Source organism: Stigmatopora nigra, chromosome 7, assembly GCF_051989575.1.
Source record: "Stigmatopora nigra isolate UIUO_SnigA chromosome 7, RoL_Snig_1.1, whole genome shotgun sequence".
NCBI classification, from domain to species: domain Eukaryota; kingdom Metazoa; phylum Chordata; class Actinopteri; order Syngnathiformes; family Syngnathidae; genus Stigmatopora; species Stigmatopora nigra.
Window position 1 is genome coordinate 8,984,356 of NC_135514.1, and position 22,050 is coordinate 9,006,405.

At 40.7% G+C, this 22,050-nt stretch overlaps 2 protein-coding genes across 3 annotated transcripts; one reads left to right on the forward strand and one right to left on the reverse strand.

Moving 5' to 3' along the window:
• Positions 1-1,941: 1,941 nt before the first annotated feature.
• On the reverse strand, positions 1,942-6,991 carry LOC144199240 (neuronal acetylcholine receptor subunit alpha-7-like). The gene is made up of 10 exons (XM_077720744.1): positions 6,833-6,991; positions 5,385-5,524; positions 4,990-5,034; positions 4,666-4,775; positions 4,508-4,587; positions 4,247-4,414; positions 3,917-4,111; positions 3,222-3,308; positions 3,007-3,116; positions 1,942-2,775 (listed from the first exon to the last, which is right to left on the reverse strand). Exons 1-10 carry the CDS (start codon positions 6,882-6,884, stop codon positions 1,972-1,974), a joined length of 1,791 nt encoding a protein of 596 aa, XP_077576870.1. The 5' UTR covers positions 6,885-6,991; the 3' UTR covers positions 1,942-1,971.
• Positions 6,992-7,780: 789 nt separating this feature from the next.
• On the forward strand, positions 7,781-18,447 carry adar (adenosine deaminase RNA specific). Of its 2 annotated transcripts, none has more exons than XM_077720792.1 (16): positions 7,781-7,894; positions 9,589-11,014; positions 11,431-11,759; positions 11,891-12,077; positions 12,165-12,367; positions 12,937-13,072; positions 13,177-13,406; positions 13,486-13,642; positions 13,947-14,115; positions 14,217-14,310; positions 14,385-14,501; positions 14,574-14,701; positions 14,792-14,974; positions 15,802-15,914; positions 16,163-16,290; positions 17,110-18,447. In XM_077720792.1, exons 2-16 carry the CDS (start codon positions 9,698-9,700, stop codon positions 17,420-17,422), a joined length of 3,804 nt encoding a protein of 1,267 aa, XP_077576918.1. In that variant the 5' UTR covers positions 7,781-7,894; positions 9,589-9,697; the 3' UTR covers positions 17,423-18,447. The 2 variants fall into 2 exon arrangements, with proteins under 2 accessions (XP_077576918.1, XP_077576919.1); XM_077720793.1 differs by lacking the exon at positions 7,781-7,894 and adding an exon at positions 8,728-8,944.
• Positions 18,448-22,050: the final 3,603 nt, after the last annotated feature.

Consider the following 22,050-nt stretch of genomic DNA (forward strand, 5'->3'; position numbering starts at 1 on the left):
TAAGCAGACTTATGCAGAGGCATTTAAAAAAAAATTACGTCAAATTGTTTTGGCATTTATGTCATTGCCTTAGTAGTACATAGTATTGACAGTACGTATTACTATTTTTGTATTATGTATATTCCCTTATATCTGCAAGAAGCAGTTTAACCCCATATAGGGACTTTTTTGTCATTTAAAAAATACTCGTACACTACACGTTTGTGTGTCATATCGGCCACAAATTTTGGAATTTATGTCTCTCCTCTCATCACATTTTCTTAACCACTTCATCCTCATTAGCGTCGTGGGGGGTGCTGGAGCCTATCCCAGTATACTCCGGGCCAGAGGAGACGGACAACCTTGCACTGGCATAACTGTGCATATGTGAATGTGAGTATTATTATTTTTTTACTATTTACATCATTTTTACGAGTAAATACAATTTTAAATTAACAAAATAATTAATAAAACCCAATTAACGTCATGTCCATCCTACCAACACTTGTTGGTGAGATTCCCATTCAGTGCACTTGCTGTTAGCACAGAACAAGTGGGTGGCATTTTCCGAATTATCACCTGCAGTGTTGCAACTGCAGTCACAGGAAAGCAGTCACCTGATCTGCCGCAGTTTTTTTATACTGTATGCTCACCAACCACATCATTAGACACACTTGCTTGAGATCTATTGCGAGTTGTGTGACAAATTTGGTCTCCAGTTTGATTAAAAGCATTAATTGAGCACTATGTTTACTGTGGTGCTTGCTGTTAAGCATTATGACAAAGTCAAGGTCATTCCCCTCAAACCGCCTCCGGCTCCTACTTAAATTGGCAATCATTTAAAACTGTAAAAGCTTGTTTGCTTTATCAGCATCTTGTCCTTCCTCCCTTTCTCTCTCTCTCTCTCTCTCTCTCTCTCTCTCTCTCTCTCTCTCTCAGGGAAATTCTTGACTTTCTCGCATCCACTGCATAACCAAGCTTCTCCTTCTGTTCCTCTGTCTTCAATCATCGCCTCTGTCTCATTTCTGCCCCTTATTGCTATGCTCTACTAATCACTCCCTCCACCGCAATCACTCTCAGACTAGTTATCCTTTCGCACAACCCCAATACTTTATCTTCATAAAAGTTCCGTCAGAGATGATAAACTAAATATTCAGAGGGGAACCTTACACTTGCTTTAATCACTCATTTTCTGTACCGCTTATCCTCACATGTGGCACGCTCACACTCATCATACTTTCCAGGGTACTAAACTATAAAAGCTACTCCCCAACCATTTTTTTTATTTATTCATGGAAAGAAGCACTTTAATCCAGTTTTTTTTATAATTCTTCCCTGTAAAGTCACCTTTTTATGCAATTAGGTTTGCGCACTTGTCATCTAAAAAGATGCATGGGTTTAGGTTTCTAACATTAACCACCATACGTAATAATGGGACTGTCAGTCCTTTAATTTCTCTGTGGCTTAAAACTTAATGAAATCCATGTAAAAGTTCTAAATAATGATTTTCAGGCCATTTTAAGGGTGCGGCTTATATGCGAGTAAATGTGGTAATAAACAACAATTGCCAACAAGGACAACAATGTGTACTTTTTGTTTTGTCAAAGAAAAAGAGGTAAGATTTTTAAATACCATTTACATGCATGCACTGGCATCATTCTGTCAGGATGCACACATTTTATTTTGAATACTTAACATCTTTAGCTTTCTAGGGTTTTTTGCAGATCAGTGTGCTTTTAACTTTAGGAGGAATATTCTGGTTTAAACCAACACTCAGGTCACAGCATGAACTGTTCATGCATGTGTCCTTTGATGAAAAGTAAAACATCATCTAAGAAAATCCAAATAGTTCAGTTTTAATCATTCAATTCCCTGAAGATGAAATGATCTAGGAGGGTTCCACAGGCACATGCACTTATCACATTATCACAACAAAACGTTAAAAATGAAGACTGTGTTTTTAAAGACCCTTCCTTTTGTCTTTTTTCCTTTTTAGAGGAAGTCTTTGGCCAGGGCGTCTCCAAAATTGGGTGCGGCCATGAGAATTGCAATGGTGCAGATTATGTTGAAGACACTGAAGCCCACCAGACACAGGCGGTCGATGACTGCTGCAGCAAACTGCCACTGTTCAGCTAGACTAAGCTGCCGGTCCTGTTCCCGAAGTCGTTCCACCAAGAACTGCACTTCGCTGAGAAGAGCCTTGAGCTGGTTTTCCACTGCCCCACTTGCAATGACGCCACTGTGGCCGTCTGAGAAGGCAGCCCTCCCTGAATCCGTACCCGCTTCTAAACCAGCCGACCCGGGACACATGGTCGATGAGTCGGCGTTAATGGATGCCGTTTCCTGTGACTTGCCCGATGAATATTGTTGATGGCTCAGAATTTCTCCTCCATCGGAAGCTTCTCCGTCTTCACCTACTGGTCCATAGGACCCCCTTATTTGACTGTGACTCTGGGCTTCCAGTTCTGCTGTGGAATGAAAGGTCTGGAATCCCATGTAAGGCAAATGACCGTTGGGTTGAGGGTGTAAATTGGGGTTAGGATCTCTATGGATGACATGTGGAAGTATAACAGCTTGAGAAATGCAATCGTGAGGTGGAGTTTGTTGGAGCTGGGCCAGGCTGGCTCTCAGGGAGGCCAGGCTTTGAGGGATGATGGCACTCAGTTGAGTGGCAGGTGAGGACAGGGTCTTGCTTTGAGTGTCTGCCTGGCTTTGTGGACGATCATGTTCCATTCCCTCACCTGGTCGTTTCATTCTCAGGAACCAAGGCACCCACTGGAGCAGAACTAAGTTGACCTGTCAGACAATGACCATAGAAAAAGTTGGACGAAGGACAACAAGCGCTATAGGAAATGAATGGTAAGACTAAAGTGTGGTCGCAAAGCCAGAGTAGCACTAATTGAAAAGTCCAAGAATGCATCCTGTTTTTACACCTCTTTATTTAAATGTGAAACCAGGTTTGACTTGATGTAGACTTAGTGAATGGCTCTCCCCTTCAGGTTTTAGAAGATAGAGGAGCCAACTCACCCAATGTGGGATCTGTTCATTGTTGGTGTTGTGGTGATGGAACTGAAGGACAATGACTGTAGCCACTACAGACATCCCAACGATCACCATGGTGCTGGCAAAGTACTGACCTTTAACATACAATGTGTAGATTGTCAATGAGTTGAGCTTCCTTAAAATCCAAAAAAACAATATCAAGCAGTTTTTTAAAGGACCTAAAAAAAGTAGCAACTGACCTATGAGTGGTATTGAATCTGAAGTCGCAGGCATAATCTCAGCAACCATCAACATGAAGACAGTCAGAGAAAGTAGAACAGTAATTCCTGAAAAAATGAAATATAAAAGCTGTCCGTACACTTCCAGAGACCTCAATTCAGCAAACTTTAAAGGTCAGCAGTGGATTTTAAATGTTACTTTGAGTTTTTTTGCAACAGTCATCGTGAAATAAGCAGACTAATCAAAGGGCTATTGTAAAAGGTTTAATCGTTCAATATTGCTACGCTTGCTCTGTCTCTTAAAGAGAGCTCATGACAAGACTCCTGCATTTCAAATTAAATAGCCCCATACATAACTTCTTTTGCAAACTTCTCTTATACTTTTTAACTTATGTTACATCTGTTTTACTTCTGTGAACAAATGATAGTGTTTGAGGCATAACTCTGCACTTGGTATGCTGTGCTCGAGTTCTAATTCCAGTGACTTTGCAACAACTGTTTTTGTTTTACTCTCTCATCTTCCCTCTTGTCTGTTCTTTCTCTCCCTCCCGGTCCCATCACAGTTCTCACTACAGTGTCTACGTAGCTTGACAGAAAAATGTTCCTCTCATGCTGATAGAGCGAGACGCTCCGAAATTCTCAGGAGTGTTAAAGACGGGCGTGTATGTTTTGATTTATATCCCGTGTACGCTTTTCTCATAGCTGTGCCTTCTCACCCAAACTGATCTTCTCTCCAGAGTTGGCTGGGAGCAGGAAGACCAACAGCGTCATGGACGAAAGGAGAACGCAAGGGATGAGAAGGTTAAGAGCGTAGTAGAGTGTCCTTCTGCGCAGGGTGACCACGAAGGTCACATCAGGGTAAGGTTCTGCACAGCAGTCATAGAAAATCTCATGGCGACTTCCAGGAACCTCTGAGTAGGACATGGGAAGGTTAAAGGTAGGTAAAAAGCAAAAATGTCAAGAAAATCACAACCAAAATATCTTAATTCATCACACTGTATTTGTATAGTTGTTTGCAAAGCCCTGATGTAGACATTCAACCTCACCCAATAGGTCCCACTCTCCATTGGGCATGAATCCAGATACATCTGCGTCCTTCATCTGAATGTCCAGCAGCCAACCGTCAAATGTCCAGGATCCAAACTTCAACTCGCATTGCTGAATATCAAAGGGAAACCAGCGCACATCCACATTGCAGGTGCTGACAAATATTCCTTTGGTTAAAAATAAGAGGGAATGTATCTGTTTTAAAAGCATTAGAAATTTGAATATTTTCCAAAAATGTAAAAAAAAAAAACAGTATTCACCTGGAGGCAGATACTCACAGAAGCCACTAGAGTTTACCAGCACATTTGTTTTAAAGGTGGCGTCAAACTTCTTGTGAGCACTGCAACAGTGACAGTGATCAATGTGTGCGTGTATGTGAGTATGAATGGCGGATACCTGCTGTTTATGTGCTACGTACCTGTTATAAAGCAAAATGTCAGGTGTCCATACTTGATCTGCGGCAAAGCGAAGATTTTTAACACCGGGGTACTGTGACTGATTCCATTGCAGGTAGTGATCATACCATTGCTGTAGGGCATAAATTTACATCTCACTGATTATTATTCTCGTGCTCATCCCAGCATAATAGACATAAAATATACAACAGTTATGTGTGGGTATATAAGTATTAAATTATTCAATTCTGCATTTGTGTTCCACGTATTCCTGCCATCTGTGTTGCGAAAGTGCGGGGGTTTATATAAATGCAGATACAATAGCAGATTATTATTGAATGACTTACCATCTGTAGCCATATATTTGTGGTAAGGAGCTGGTTCTTTTCATCCTTTTAACAATGCAAAAGGAAATGAGGAAACATGAAAATTAATTTGTGAAATGGAAAGCCTATATATTTTTACTAAGAAAAGGGCATATTTGAACCTTGATTGAACAATTTTAATAACTGTATTCTATATAATGAATCAATTATTATTAATCAATCAATGAATATGAATAGATAAGAACATTTTAAACCATTTGTCCATCTTGCAAGCCGATTTGAGCAAATTTGTTTAAATTCCTCAAAAAAAAGGAGGTAAATCAGCCTTTTTTTAAATGGACAGAAGCAAGTATACTGATTGAGGAAGTTGGTTGAAACGGCATTATTTGTGTTGTGCTGTTTGTGTAGTTGCCTACCACATCCATGACTTGCATTAGCGTGATGGAGAAGTGGACGGTAAGGGTGTGGGAGTCATTGGCTACAGGCCTTTCCATGGGATTATAATCTTTCAGCAACTCCCTAAGCAAATATCGCTGCTGGGGACCCTGCGTTGTCTCTTGGTCAGTCAATGTGATGGAGAATTTGGAATGTATTGATTATGTTGAGAGAATAAAGACACGTGAATGGAGCACCATTAAAAGAGAACGCTGTGTCAGAAGAAAGCAAAAGAGTAATAGAACCTTGCTACTTCTAATCGATTACATGCCCTGATTGATCACTGGTGGACACACACTCTTTTCATGCTGTTGTAAAGATGTCAGCTTTGTTTCTTATGTGGAAAGTGAGGTCCTTAAAGTAGAGCTAACCTTGACATATAGAATTCACTGGAATATGAGCTTTCACTCTGTGGTCCATAACTCCAAATGAGGGGGTTTTGATTCAATGATCTTTTTTAACAGTGCAATGAAACTGGTGTGGTTACAGTGGTTATTTAAAAGCCGCATCCCACTATACATATAGACCAAAGGATTGACCTATGCAATTAATCTACTGTTAAGATGGATGTGAATGGAGGTATATTTGGTGCAGGACTTATAAGTTGGAGAAAACAAATATTGTTTTTGAAAAAAATTATAACTTGCGATTAAAGAGATAGACTTGGCACTAAAGTAATTTGAAGTTGTAAAAAAATATTTTTTCATTAATAGAGAAAGCGATGGTTCCCGGTTATGCACAAATGAGAGTACGAAAATTCCTTTTTTTATGCATAGGAGCAGTGGGCATATAAAAAATAAATGCAATAGTCAAATTGATATAACACTACACTTGAAATAACAAGTGTGGGGTTGGTGGTGCAAAATAGCTGAGGGAAAATTTGCAATTTAATTGTATTCATAACAAGCACTGTAATTATTTTTTTGTGGCTTCTGGAAATTCTACTAAATGTGTTTTGCAGTTTAACAATTGGAACTTCCCTGATTTGGAAAAAAAGAAAGCTTCTAGCTTTTTGTTATCCTTTTTCAGTTACTACATTGCCGTAAAGTAGAAACACACTGAGGAGAGAGCAAGCTTTATGTACACTTTATTTAGATATGTGCATAAAGGTACCCATTTTTTTTAATAAAACCAAAATAGAGTTTATCATAGCAGTAAACTGTTGCTTATTTGAGTATCTACTTGTCATTTTAGGAACAAGATACAGGGCACAATAATTGAGTGTAGTCCTAACTCTGTTATGACTGCCACTTTATAGCAGGATGGTTCCAGCAATACCTTAATGCATGTCTCAAGAATAATGAAAGAAATATATCACATGCATGACACTTGTCATCACAAAGCTTCTTCAGTGGCATGGATATGCAAGGTCATACAAACAAACTAACAAAACACACGTGTTAAAGCCAACTCTATCAAAGTCACTCACCAGGCAGCCAAGTAGCAAGTGTCAAAAGCCAAAGTGCTGCAGTCTGCACCATACTGCAGGTGTTCCCTTCTTGTATGGTCAGAGACACAACGGTGGAAGATGATGGATGAATCCAGATGTGAGGAGAAGTTGAGTGTGAAATGAACAGTGGTGGAGTGAAGGAAAAAGCAGGAGAAGGGATGAGAAGAAAGGGGGAGTAGTGGTGAAGAGAGGGAGCGACGGTGGGGGGGAGAGATGCATTAAAACTAACACTAGGACAGGGACTGGGATTCTGTATTTTGTCTTTCGTGTTCCTTACTTTGACCTGAAGTCACCCTCCTTCATCCATCTTGGTGCGTTTTATGACCATCTGTGATTGAATCTGGGCAGTAGATCAATTTCCTTGAATCTATTCGCTTATAGGCCAGTTTCTGTTTGAGGGGCTCTAAATTATTGTGATCTATGAAGTGGGGGAGCAGACCACATTAGCAGACAAAACCACTGGGATCATACAGTGCAATATCAGTCAGTACCTTAAATCTCCTAGTTTAACATTAGTGGTTCACAACAGAATAATGCTGACCTCTACTGGATACAACAGTAAATAAAACAAAATAAACCCCAATATATATTATGAAAAAAAAGTGCAATTTATAGTCCTGAAAATATGGTACTCGCGCTAAACTTTATTTGAACCATTTTAAACACAATACTGGCTGTCATATACACATTAAATAAAAAAAAGTGGGGAAACGTACTCTGCTGTACATAAATACAAGCATCTACTAAGACTATTTTTAAATTCATGTGCATATATTCACTCACTGTCCATCTATAACATTTTTCTTTCCTAAAAGTATATTATTCACTCTTTGGGGCGTTTGTTTGCTCGTGTAAATAGATTTTAGATGGGGAAAAACAAACAGCAAGATAAACAGAAATAGGTTGAACCCGGATTTATAAAATTGACGCACATCCAGCAAGTAGGGGCTGAGGCGTCACAATTCCCCGCATCCATCGTAATATTCTGTTCATCTACAACTTGCGCTTTTCCCCGCATCAGCGGGGTTACTTCGAGGACAGGCGAGTGCATTTTATGTGTCTGTGTTTTAATTTAAGTCTTAGAAAGTTTGTGGAATTTGTTGTGTTTTGTGTTGCCAATAAATGGTTTATACGCCAAGTGGTAGGCGAGAAATGGTGCAATGGCCGCCAGTAGAATGGAGCTCATAGGACGATCATATGTTAGGATAAACAATAACTATCACATCTTCGATGGACGGTGTTTTGAAGAAATGCATTTGTACAATTTTCTGTCCAAACGGATCTATATAATAACGTTTTATTTTAATAATCACTTCGGATGATTGCTCTTTTGTCTCGCTACTTAAAAGTCGCCACGATTAAATATGTAGATGTTCTTTTGTTGCACTTTTGAACACGTTCTATGTCCACGTGCACGCTTTTCTATTTACATATATAAAAAAATATTATTATTTTGCTATTTGATATTATAGAACACGTGCTGCTTAAAGATGCGGGTTGTACACCCACTGAGTACTATACATTAGTGTTTAATGACATCGAGTGAAATTGCGTTAAAGGGATTGTTTTAACGGATGTTAGAGTTTTAGGGATTTAAGCCAACGTGTGGACTTTTATTTGTGATCGACTCCATGTTTTGTTGTTATTGTGACCTTCATGTTTAGCATGGATTTCTCTATCGCGTGCCTTCCTTCATATTGCATTTCCCATGTAACATTTATGTAAGCTGTTTCCGTTTACTAACCTCATTGCACTAATCCATCTATGCTACCCTGTCTTCCGGTTACGTGACAAAAACGAAAGTTAACTTTTGATCAAAAAATGAAATCGAAACTCCTAAATCTAACCTTAAGTCCCCCTTCGTCGCCTTTTGAAGAATTCACTGTGTTTCTTAAAATCGTTGCAGCATCATTCGTTTATGTTTGCTCCGTGGAGAGATCAGAGTATTAAACGGCGTTTGGAACAAACTACCTTACTTCCTCAACTAAGAAAACTTTCTGCATAGTCGGGTGTGCGCTTTCACTGGTAGAACGACGTGCATCTAAATTCTTAAGACTTTTAACCATCATTGCAACTAGTAATCCCAACAAGGTAATGTTCATAATTTTATAACATTGCAAATATGGTGTCGTTCTTTATGACCATCAGCTACTTAAGGGGAAAACCATCGAAACTGCTTTTATTACTGTGCTACTTCGACCATATTTGAACAAAAATATTGCTATTATTATTACTACTTCTGACACTTCATCCATTCAGGACTTTTTCCAATGATGCAGCAGTATGTAGTTATGAATCTATCAAAAATAATGTTGGGCTCAATGGCATCATCAAACCAAGATCTCAATTATTCATCACCGTCCTTTTACCCGGGGATAAAGTTTCCATGTGACTGGCAGTGAGGTAGCATGTCACCTTGCAATATCTCTGACTGGCAAGTTTATATTTCACAATATGCTTACAACAGCAGCTATGGTGTTCATTTCCATGGTTTTTTTTTCTCAATATGACCAATTAATGTTTTCGATTGTACAACAGGCTTTTCTTTTGGTAAAAGAATGGCACCTAAGGGAGTATTGGTATTGCACATTCTATGCCATGTGCTACATTATTCAGAAACATTTGGTCATGAAGGGTCAAAGGGTCTCAAACAGTGTCTTAAACAGAAATAGCCTCTCAAAACCCCTTCTTGCTTTTGTTTCTAACGTTCTCTTGTGGTTGTCTTTGTCTTTCAGGTATACTTACTGTCCATCACTCTGAGGGTTTTTTATTTTTTAGGTGTACATTTGTTTCAACTCAGCACATACAGCTGTTTCTGCTACATTCTTTCTCAAGCCCTGCGCTATGAGCAGAGGTAGAGCAGGCCCTTACAACGAATACAACAACCCTCCATCACTATATTTTCAGGAGCAATACAAAAGATCTAGCCCATCCGCTTCCTTTCCGAGAACCGGCCCTCAACTCCAGCCGAAACCTTTGCATCACTATTACAGCCCGGGATGTCTTGTAGCATCCACCCAACCTCGTTTTCCTCTTGATCCTTGTACCCATCCCTTCAGGCCTCAAAAGCTTGGCAGATCAGGTAGTTCCTCATACCAGCTACAGTCATGTCACAGTAGTCATCCAATCCCCCAACGGGGCCGGGGTTATTATAATCAGGCTCACAGGCTTGCTGCGTCCTTAAACCAAAATCAGGCACAAAGTCGATACCGCCACCCTGACAGTGACTGGAGCATCCAAACTGACGCTCTCTGTGACAGTTTTCAGACCTTGTCCTTCGACCTAAACAGGCCAAACAGTGAAAGCAAGAGTTTTGAAAGAATTCCGAACTACATCACTCTTACACAAGAAATCCAAGATCAGGTGCACTGGTCTTTAAAACCAAGCAAAAGTATCTCTGCAAAATTGCTGGCCAAAAAACTACATCTTCCCAAAAAAATAATCAACCAAGCACTCTATTCTTTAGAGCGTTCACAAAAAGTGTTCAAGCAAGGACTTAGCCCTCCAGAGTGGACTCTGAACTTGAGAAATAGAAAGGTTGAGGAATCTCAATCTTACAGCTTCCAAAAATCTAAAGTTAGGGTAGAGACAAACTCAGAAGTTGAAGATATTGGCTCAGACACAGAAACCCTTTCTAATTGTTCTTCAGAATCTCCTGTTTTGGAAACATTGAATTCATCTCAGGAACATAGGCATTGCTGTATCGGCACGTCCGCTGATCACGATTTCACTATGGCGAGTATGAAAGAGAACATCCTGCAGAACCTCCTGTTGTTAGCCCCAGTATCAGCAAAGATGTTGGTAAAGAATATGAATTTGAGGAATCCAAAGCAGGTCAATTCCACTCTGAACTCCCTGGAGAAGACTGGTGAAGTCGTGAGGAACCGTGACACCAATCCACAGACCTGGGATCTCTCAGACCACCAAAAAGAGAGAATGAATAGGGCCCTTAAAGCATCAAAGAGTGCAGCTATTGAAGAAGCTGTAAAGGTGGAAAAGGCTGACTTACTGCCGGAACCGATGAAAGAAGAGCCGCCGCTGCCGGAACCGATGAAGGAAGAGCCGCCGCCGGAACCGATGAAGGAAGAGCCGCCGCCGCCAGGACCGATAAAAGAAGAAGCGATGCCATTCGGTGAAAGTTGGCTGCCAAAGACAGAAGTGGTAGGTTCTGTTTTGTGCTTTACACTTATTATTTTTTTACTGACAATTTTGCCTTGCCATCTGGAAGTTTTTTTCCTTCCTAAAAGAGTTACTGTTATCATGTGAATCCAAAACATCTGATTTTGAGGATTGGTCGATACCAAGTCCTGATCTGATATCCAAAATATTTTTAAGAAAGTGGGGGGTAAAAACAGCACTATCAAGTGTTTTCAAATCTGGGTGACACTGTTTCATTGCCAAGCAGACCTTGTATCCATCTTAATTGAGGAAACACTGCCAATCTCCCAGTCTATTACAAAGATTGGTGGCCAATGAGTTAATTCTCGATAAAAAAAAATCAATTTTCTGCTCATGTGATCGTATCCAAGAAATCCCTAACACTTACAAAAAATAATATATATCTTTTTTGCCTTCAGCTGTCCTCTACTCCGCCTGAACAACCCCCCTTAAACAGACTCCAAGAGGAAGTGGCCGTCGAAGGACAGTGGGCTTCTGACGATATCCCCGAATATCTAAACAGTATTAGGAACGAGGCCAACTACGAGAAACCAACTAATGAATATGCCAACCCCGTTGGAACTGTTGCTGTTTCTCTGGCTGCCCCTCCGGCACAGAACCTTTGGGCTAAATTGCAAGAAGTTCGTCAAAAGAATCCTGTGAGCGGCCTAATGGAATACGCCCAATATCTGGGCCACAGTTGTGAGTTCATACTCCTTGACCAATCGGGACCCTCCCACGACCCCAGGTTAGTCCCTCAAGTTCATTCTGTCGAGATCTAGTGGCTCTTTACGGCAAATTGTCTTCATTCATGATGAAATTTGTCAATATGCTGAATAAAATGTCTTTACCATTTGCATATTATTTTTACTCTGGCAGATTCCGCATGCAGGTCATGCTCAACAGGAGACTTTTTCCAGTTGCTGAGGCCTCAGCAAAGAAGGTCGCCAAGAAAGACGCTGCAGCCGCCACCTTGCTCATTCTTGTTGCAGAAATGCAGCCAGGCGGTAACGAAGGAAGTAACTCTAATTTAAACGAAACAAAGGGCCTTCTCTCCAACCCTGGTGTAGGTTTGCACTAAAATATACAGCAATATCAGAAAGTCAGATTTAGGTTTGTCATAATAAAATATTGAATTTATTCTTTATACCAGGTTTCCACTCCGGGCTCAGGTGGTGTTTTTGGAGGAGGCACCGTGGAAGTAATGGGCATGCCAGATGGACCTGTTCAGCCACTTTCCCGCTCGCTCCCTGGAGGGAAGAATCCTGTGTCGGTCCTGATGGAATACAGTCAGCACAGTGGGAATCCAATTGAGTTTATTATCACTGGTCAAGTTGGCCCCCCACATGATCCCAGGTACTGTCTATTTTACTACCAGACATACGCTATTCATAATCCTTTTATTGTCAATGCAATCTTAAGTTACGATACCGCAAAAAGGTATTTCCCTTAAACTTTCATGCGCCATAGTTTTTACACTTAACAGTTGTTGGAAAAACGTCGAGCAAATTTAAATATCAGACCGATAACGTCAAACAGGTATAAAATCCTGTTTTATCTTTTGATCCTGGCATTTGCTAGCTCAACTCGTGCCTGCTCAATTCACCCCTAGGTCTTTTCTTTTTGAATGTGGTGTTTTTTTTGCTGACATTTGTTAGAATGTTCTTCATCTGATCTCACTTTATTACTATGGAGGCATATTGTCACACAGGCCTTTCATGCCTTCACCTGACAATGATATACAACCAGCTTGTGCTTTATTAATTTGCTACAAGCTAATCATGAATTTCATTACTTACACCACCACTTAAATGTCATTTGTATACCTAGACCCATTACAATTGTCAAAAAATTAAAAGGGATTTTTTTACATGTCAGAGAGTAAACTCATTTAGCCACTTCTTTTTTTTGCTTCTTGTCCTCAGATTCATGTACAGAGTGAAAGTTGGAGAGAATCTGTTTGCAGAGGCCTCTGCTCCGAGCAAAAAGGCAGCGCGCCAACTGGCAGCTGAGGAGGCTGTCAATGAATTGATGGCTGACGGGAGGCTACAACTCAACAAGGTGAGCAGCAACAAGATATACTATCCTCATCAAGGTTTTACTATCTTATTTCAATTGTTTGTTCTGTAAAGTTTTCACCTTATCTCCCTGTCATCTCTCCACAGCCTCAATTGCCCCTGGGCTCCTCCAGTGATAGCGATAATTGCGGAACGTGCCCATCTCTGCCTCCTTTGACAGCCGACGAGTTGCGAGCAGCGCACGAGGCCGGCGTCGGGGATCTCATCAATCACCTGAACAACAACGCCGTGTCGGGGCTTCTGGAGTACGCTAGGGCCAGAGGATTTGCTGCCGAGATCCGTCTGGTGGGCCAGTCCGGGTCAGCGCACGAACCTAAGTATGCTAATATTTATCTGCCAGTCTCAATGTTCATGGGCTACAAAGTGAAAAGAGCTGATTTCCTTTTTGGTTTGCAGGTTCACCTATCAGGCTAAACTGGGTGGACGCTGGTTCCCGCCGGTTTGCGCGTCCAACAAGAAGCAGGGCAAACAGGAGGCAGCTGATGCTGCACTACGCGTTTTGATTGGGGAAGCAGAGAGGGCGGCCCGCACTGGCGAGCTGATCCCTGCCGAGGTATCCCCGCCACCTGTGTGGATTGGCATTTTTTAAAATTTTTAATAAGATATTGTTTATATCGACATTGTACTAAACTGTAGAGACACAAGTCATTCTGCATATAACAGAATTGCTCCATTGGTCTTAAGATATGACCCCCATAAACTCATTTATGTGCAGTCATATAAATGCAATTACTAGCATAATTTTAATGACGTTTCCAGAAAATAGTTTTTATTTGAAAGGAAAAAAGTCCTCTCGGATTGATTGTCTGTCTGTTGAATATACCTAACATAATCTGCCTGACTTCTTCATCTTCTAGCTTCCTGTAAGTGGCAGCACATTGCATGACCAGATTGCTATGCTAAGCCACCAGCGTTTCAACGCCCTGACCACACGCATCCAACACAGCTTGTTAGGACGCAAGATCCTGGCCACCATCATCATGAGGAGGGGGGAAGGACTGGGAACAGTTGTCAGCTTGGGAACTGGTGTGTACGGTGTTTTCCAGAAAATATCCCTTGATCTTTGGCATATTGTAGTAATTTGCAACAACACTGACACTATTTGAAATTGCCCTGCTCAATTCCAGGTAATCGCTGCGTTAAGGGGGAGGAGCTGAGTTTAAAAGGTGACACTGTGAATGATGGCCATGCCGAAATCATCTCCAGAAGGGGATTCGTCAGGTACAAATTGATCTTTTTCTTTTGGAATCAACATCATATCGGTGGCCTGACTAACATTTAGCATCCCTCTTTAGATTTTTGTACAGTGAGTTGCTGAAACACTTTGAATCCACAGAAAATAGTATATTTGAGCCAACGGAGGATGACAAATTACGGATCAAATCAGATATCACATTTCATCTCTACATCAGGTGGGTTGATGTTTCTTTTTCCAATTTTGATTCATCTCGTATCAATATTTCACTTTTTTTTCTCTTGTAAAGTACGGCGCCATGTGGTGATGGTGCCCTTTTTGACAAGTCTTGCAGCGAGACGGGTGAAGAGGTGGGAGGTCACCTACCTCTGTTTGAGAATGCCAAGCAGGGCAAGCTGCGCACTAAGGTGGAAAATGGTGAGGTGCTCAAAACTTGCAAAGACAAGTTCCCTTCTACCCTTCGGATCCATGTCACCTTTTCCATTTATATTTCTTACTTACTACCAGGCGAGGGAACCATCCCAGTTGAGTCCAGTGCTATTGTGCCTACTTGGGATGGCATTCAACATGGGGAGAGGCTACGCACCATGAGCTGCAGTGACAAGATCCTACGCTGGAACGTGCTGGGGCTACAGGGGGCGCTGCTCACTCACTTTCTCCATCCCATTTACCTGAAGTCCATCACGCTTGGTAAACCATTTTGTTGGACATCTACATACCTGTCAACCTCGAACCATTTGTGATCTTACCAAATTTTGTTTTCGCCCTTACATATATGTATAAATACATGGAAAATCTTACCACTTTACTTTTTTGTAAAAAATCACGAACATTCTTGACTTGTAAACAGACCAGAAACAGCTGATCAAATGAAAGTAAACATAAACAAGGGAACAGGAAACGGAAATCACATGGTGAAAGTGTTACAAAACGAAATGTTTATCATGATCTTTTTTTTTTAGCCAATCAGAGGCGCCGGTACATATATCACTTGGCAGACATGCGTTTCCGGGAAGAAACAATGGCGGATGGTGAAAAATGGCTAGAAAGTGCCTTAATTTATTTTTTTTTCTCAAAATCACCGTTTAGCGTACCATTTTCATGTGTACAGCGTACCAATATAAAAATGGGCTTTCAGTTGTACCAATTACGGCGAGAACGTACCAGTTGACAGGTATGCATCTAGCTCTCTGTAGCATGAAAACATTTCTGTTTTTAGTTACGGTCATTTTCAACTATGGCGCACCTGTAACACCAGCCACCAAATTTGTCAAGAAAACAACATTTGTCGTTACATAAACCACACAAGTCTGTAAGCTGCATTTCAAAGCAGAGGGAAGTAGAGGTTAAGAGTTAGAAAATTATTATAGACACTTTTCTTTCCACATTCTATGGCAAAAAGGTTAGCTAGACTTGTGTCTAGTCATGAAATCCAGTAAAGTACTGAGATCAATCCAATAGCATCCAACCTGCAGTACAAATACTGTAATTAATCAATGTAACCTTCTTCCGTTCAGGGTATCTGTACAGCCACGGTCACCTGACCCGAGCAGTCTGCTGTCGGTTGGCCAGAGATGGAGAAGCATTCAGCCAAAGCCTCCCTCCTCCCTTCCAGCTCAACCACCCAGAGGTGAGAGAGAGAGCACTGTCATGAATCACTTTGTGGGTCTCACCGATTGAAGCCCTCCAGCCAGTTTCTTTCTCTTTTAAAGCAAGTGTATTGATCAGTTGACACTGAATAAGTGGGCCACACCAGTGGAGTCGAAATCGGTTTGCACAGTGGCTGCCATTTGTGTTACCCTCTGCCAAATTAGAAATATGATAATGGTTGACTAAACTAAAAGCAAAATAAACCCCATCATATTTCTCTTTCCATAGGTGGGCCGGGTCAGTGTATACGATTCCACACGTCACACAGGCAAAACTAAGGAGTCCAGTGTAAACTGGAGCCTCCCTGACCATACAAGCGTGGAGGTTCTGGATGGTACCAAAGGCAAACTAGATGGGTAGGTCTCAAATATACTGTAAATGTTTCTTAAGTACTTTGATATACAACTTTACAAGTTGAATGCAGTTAGATGTGCATCTAGTGCAAATAGTTATTGAACTATCAAATTGGGTTCAATTCCAGTAAAACTTAACTCTCTGGTTTGCCTAAAATAGAGCTATTTCTATAGCTCTTTTTGTAAAATCTGATCCCGTCTAGTAAACTATGGTCGTCTTCCGCACTGCGGAGGCATTAGTACGTGCAACACCCTGTGAAGGTGATCATCAAATTACTCGTTTTAATTCAGTTAACTGCCCAGCAACAGTCCGGTGACGCCTGACTCGAACCGACTGTGAGAACACACCTGGCCTATAAAACGTTCACTGACTTGCTCAGTGGCCGTAATTCATCTCTACAACAGTATGCCGACGGTCTAACGTGGACATATTATATTACTTGCAGCAGAAAAAAGTCTCTTTTCTTCCAGCTAACTGTAGGGGGAATAGGTTGTATTGGTTGACAGCCATTTGCAAGCTACATGGAGACAAACAACCATTTACACTCAAACCAAGGGAAAATTAAGTGTTCGGCCAGCCGACCATGCATGTTTTTGGGATTTGAGAGGGAACTGGAATACCCAGAGATACCTACACAGATCCAGAACGAACATGCTTAACTCCAGAATGGAAAGTCAGAACCTAACGTGGAGTAAAACCATGGACGTACTTGCCAGTCTTCCACCGAACTGCCCTAAAGTATTATTGCAGGAGTGAAAACAAAGCACATTGTCTTCATTTGAAATGATGACTCAACTTTGTTCCGAATGTGTTCCTTCTAGGAACAAGCTGGGCGTGTCCCGTGTGTCCAAGTCCAACCTGTTCTGTCTGTTCCGCAAACTGTGCCAGCGTTGCAATCGCACCGACCTCCTCTCAATGCAATCATACACTCAGGCCAAGAAGGAAGCAAACTCCTTCCAGCTAGCAAAGCAGTGCTTCTTCCAAGCGCTCGGCGACCATGGCTACGGCGCCTGGATCGGGAAACCGCTGGAGGAGAAGAGCTTCGAGGTGGGGGAGGAGAGGGTGAGCGAGCCTGTCGCATTTGACAGTAGTCGGAATGGAGGGGCGATGGAATACAACCAGGCGGAGGCGTAGTGTTTTTCATACGAAATGGGGGAGGTAAGAGAAGGACAATCAAACCACAATTATCCACTGGTCACCCACGTGTCATCTGATGGAAACATGGCTAAGGGCTGACAAGAGACATGGTGGAAAAGGACAGATGAAAGACTTTGAAGGTGAAATGAGAAGCCTGAAAGAGAAAGAGGCTTGAAAATAGCAATAGAACGTTTGTAAGGATGAGGAAAACAATGCAGCAATGTATGGCAAGTTATTTTAGCGTCTAAATTCGCTATTTCGTCAAGATGACTGACTGGCTTTCGCTGAATATTGTGATCTGCTTGTGGATTCCTTTAGATCGTAGATCTCTCTTGACGACCAAGCAAGCTTTACTTTGAGAGCACTAAAGGCGACTCTCCTCTCGATTAAATCCACATCCATCCGTATATGGTCGTTGTGGTTACCATTAGTGCACCACAGGTCCGTGTGCCTCGCTGATTAATTTTATTCCTTTATATACCAAGCGAGATGATGTCATTGCCTCTGGCCTGTACCTTTTTTTTTCGTCAAGATGTTGTTCCACAGGGTCGCTCATCTATGTCTGTTTCTTTCATCTCTCCTTGAGGCCATATTCGGTCATTCCACTTTTGCGGTGAAAGTTTTGTGTGCTCCTTGTGGTCCTTGTTGTACTCCAACTGGTCTATTTTTTTTATCTAGAAGATTCAGTATGCAAACTATACAAATATACACTATACAAGTATGATCAAATTACTTGGCCGGATAAACGTAACCCAAAAAATTGGGACTGGGGAAATGTCCTAACTGTAGTTAGTGCACTTATCATGTTTGTCTACTTGGTGTGTACAGACACCTATCATGGAAAGTCCCATTAAACGTTTTCTTTTCTTCTTTTAATTAGACTGATTCGATTTACTTGTTAAAAAATGACTATACTGCTCTCTCGGCAATATTTTAGACACGTTTAATGTATAGAACTGTTTCATAGTATGATTTTTTTGTTTTTTTAAGCAAAGAATCAATTAAATCATGTTGCGTTGAAATGTCTTCATCTGTCATTCAGAATTTATATGTAATCTGTTGTTTAGCCCTAAAGCAAGGGGTGCTTTCACCTCAGGAATTTTAGAAAGGTACTGTTACCCTCAGGATTTGCCCATCTTTTCCAGAGTTGAAAGTTATCAGTTCTTTCCGAAACATGACTTGAGGGTGCGATGCCATAATAGTGATCAGAAAGTGCAATTAAAATGGTTCAATGCACATAGGGATGAGCAAATAAAAATGGCCGCAGTTTAGGCCTTTAAGATCTGTGAATGCCAACTACACCTTGTGGAATTGGGCCCAGGTGACCTGATATTTCTGATGAATTACTAAAATTTAGTGGTTTGGATTTTCTTATGTATGGCTTGAAGCAATAGGCTTTCAACTAAACTTACGATTTCTCAAATACTGTTGGATTGAAGCGTGGATGAAATTGCTGTGTGAAACTTAGTCTAAATTGGGGACTTTTTGCAGAAATGTGTATAAAAGTAAAAAATAAGGGTTTTAATGACAATCGTGAATTAAAGAGGTAAGTCTAGAATGTCCCTGTTAGGAGACAAGGTATCGATATTATTAGCTAATAATGTAGTGATTTGCCAATGATATTTTAATACCCACCCAAAAATAATTGCACAATTAAAAAATATCAAGAGATGTAGGAGTTAGCTTTTGTATAGTTCCTCACATACCTATAAGCGCCTAACTAAAATGTCATCAGCTTTCCATGTGAAAGTGTTCAATAATGAGTGCTTGTTTGAATGACTGCTCCCTCTTGTCTGCCTTTAAGTCAAGTTAAGGGTGGGACTAATGATAAAGAGTAAGACATCAAGCACGTAGGAGAAGATGGAATGGGTGGGGGGTTGTTGGAGTGAAATATTAGTCCTGAGCCCAGTGCTTAGAGGAGCCAATCGATTCCTTCCCAAGGAAATAGATTAGAAGAGGGAATATCACAGAAGCTGTGCGGGGCGTGCAAAGGCCTTATTGGAGTCAAGCGTGAAAAAGATACAAGATTACTTGTATATCTGCACTTAATAAAGTTGAGGAAATGGAGATCGTGCAGGGGAAGAACATCAGGGTGGACAAGAAAAACATTGTCATCAACTGAATAGAATATGTAAACAGTTTACTATTATTCATTCAAATGATTACTATATCCAAATGGTGAGATGGCTCCTTAAATTGCCTTCTCATGTTGTCCCTTTTGAATACAATGTTGTTGTTTTTAATGACAAAAGATTATGAGCTTATTTTAAATTTCTACATCCCAATTTAGTCACTGTATGCTGCCTACCTGACTATCAGTTCCTTAGCTTAAGTGTAAAACTGCACAGTCGCCACTCAGCTGGGTTTTACTACTGCCCTTCAATGGAGCACAGATTTAATTGTAAAATGGGTTTAAATTTGAGTACATGCATAAATTTAACCGGGGTTTATCAGAGAGCAACGTGCAGACAACTCAGCCAAGCAGCCTGGCCCGACTGTACTGTAAAATTGGCAGCCCAATCTTTTGAAAGGGTCAGGATTGTGTTAGAAATAATCAATATAAATAACCCAAGAAAGGGTTTATCTCCTTAATTTTTCATGATTAACGTCCAATCGTTGCTCTTTTCATCCTGCAGCTGTGAAATTGAGGGAGTTAATCACTAGTATAACCAATCCATTTGGACTGGTAGGGTGGCCAGACCTCCCAATTTAAATCGATTGGACTTCTGTCATTGGCACCCAGTTAAATCAATAAATTAGCACTTAAAATACATTTTACTTGTATGTATATATTTTTTCATAGTGATATACGTACAGCAAAATTGAAGTCATTGGTATTGGCAAATACTAGAAAAATAACAGCCACGAATGAGTTAAGCAGATTCTGACCAGGCCATGACAGAATTACTTTAACAAATTGTACAGAAGTGTTTTTATTCTTAATATTGTGGTTTTAGATTTTTTAAAAAAGTGTGCAACAATAATATTGACACTTGTACACTTTTTGGGTAAAATTCAAACTTGCCACGTGACAGTACTTGTGGTGCAGTATGTGCGTCACTAAAACCAGTGGCATCACTTGGCTGCGGGTTTGCAAGCAGCTGACTCATTGGGAACGCGTGCAGTCAACCCTGCATAAATTTTTTACCATCACAGTGGCATTTTGGGAGGAAGTGTAGCTAGCTTGTGCACCACTTGTAAATATTGGTGTCCGGATAGCTGTGAGCGCCTGTCTCAGTTGGCTAATCTTCATCAGCCACATGATACTATCGCAAGCAAGGCCTCGGATCTAATTTTCTAATTGGCCGAGGCATTTTATGCAGTTCTAATGGCGAAAGAAAAAAAAACTAGTGAATCATTTCTTCATAGGTCTTGGAAAAATATGACTGGAATGCTAAAGTGCGAAGAAGTGTGTTTAAGTGGGATTACGTATGTGCACATTTTTACTGATGAAGCAAATACCATTGTCCAATCTATCAGTCAATTTTGAATTTGTCTATAATAATAATAATAATCAGACATAGAATTTGTCATCAAATTGGTAGTGCTTCTCCATAAGGTGCGCTTTCCCGGCAAAAGGCCCAAATAAGTGATAATTTCAGACTCGTTGGCATTCTGCCGTAATGGATACATCGCATCACCCCCGAGAAGATCACTTACCTCTCACTGTCTTCTCACTTACATTCAGTCAGCCAGTAGGAGGCAGATCACCGCCCAACGTCTTTTCATGTTACCTCACCCTAAAGTTATTACACAGAAGGGATTGTGTGTCGTGCTACCGCAAGTTTAGAGCCCTGATGGATGTGGGAATTATCTATACATTATTCTAATTATCTATATCTGGCAATTTCAAAAGCGGAATTAATCATCACGCCCAATAATGGATATGTCCTTCAATTCCAACGATGACAATATTAGTCAATTCCAATGACTGCGAAATCCATCAATCCCAATGACAATGAAGTCCAAGCTGTTAATTCTATATGTAGAAGTAACATAATGGTCAATATAAGAAAAAAATGCAATGATTATATCTATCTAGGAATTTGGAAACATTTACTGACTAACAGAGCAAGATTTTTTCTTTTTCTTATGTTAACATATTGTGTTTTAGTACTTTAGCGAATGGCCAGAAAATCTCTCAAACACTTAAAGGGCACAACTGTTGGTTGTGATTGCATAATTTCCATATCGTCAAAATATAATTTAAACACATTCTATTCCCTGAATAAAGCCCGAACAATACTTCCAATTACATCCTTTTCCTCCCTTTCATTTTCCATCTTTTATGCTCTCTTGTCCATACAAAAGCTTTTCTTACTCTGACCTTTATGAGCCGCTCCCCATTACTGCTCCATTATGAAGCCACACATTCAGTTGTGGAACAAGCCTTTAACTAATTCCTCCCACCTTAAACAACACCTGAAATGATGAGCGTGACATTAAAACCAGCAAAAACAGTGATTCACACTTGTAAAAGAACGACATGTTTATTTAATTGTGCATATGACTAACACTCACGGATGCAGCCCTGCATTATTGACACGCCTTTGAGCTGACCTGTGATCAGTGTGTTCTTCAACATGCTCCCACACACATTTTAGAACTAAGCTCATCCAATTAGG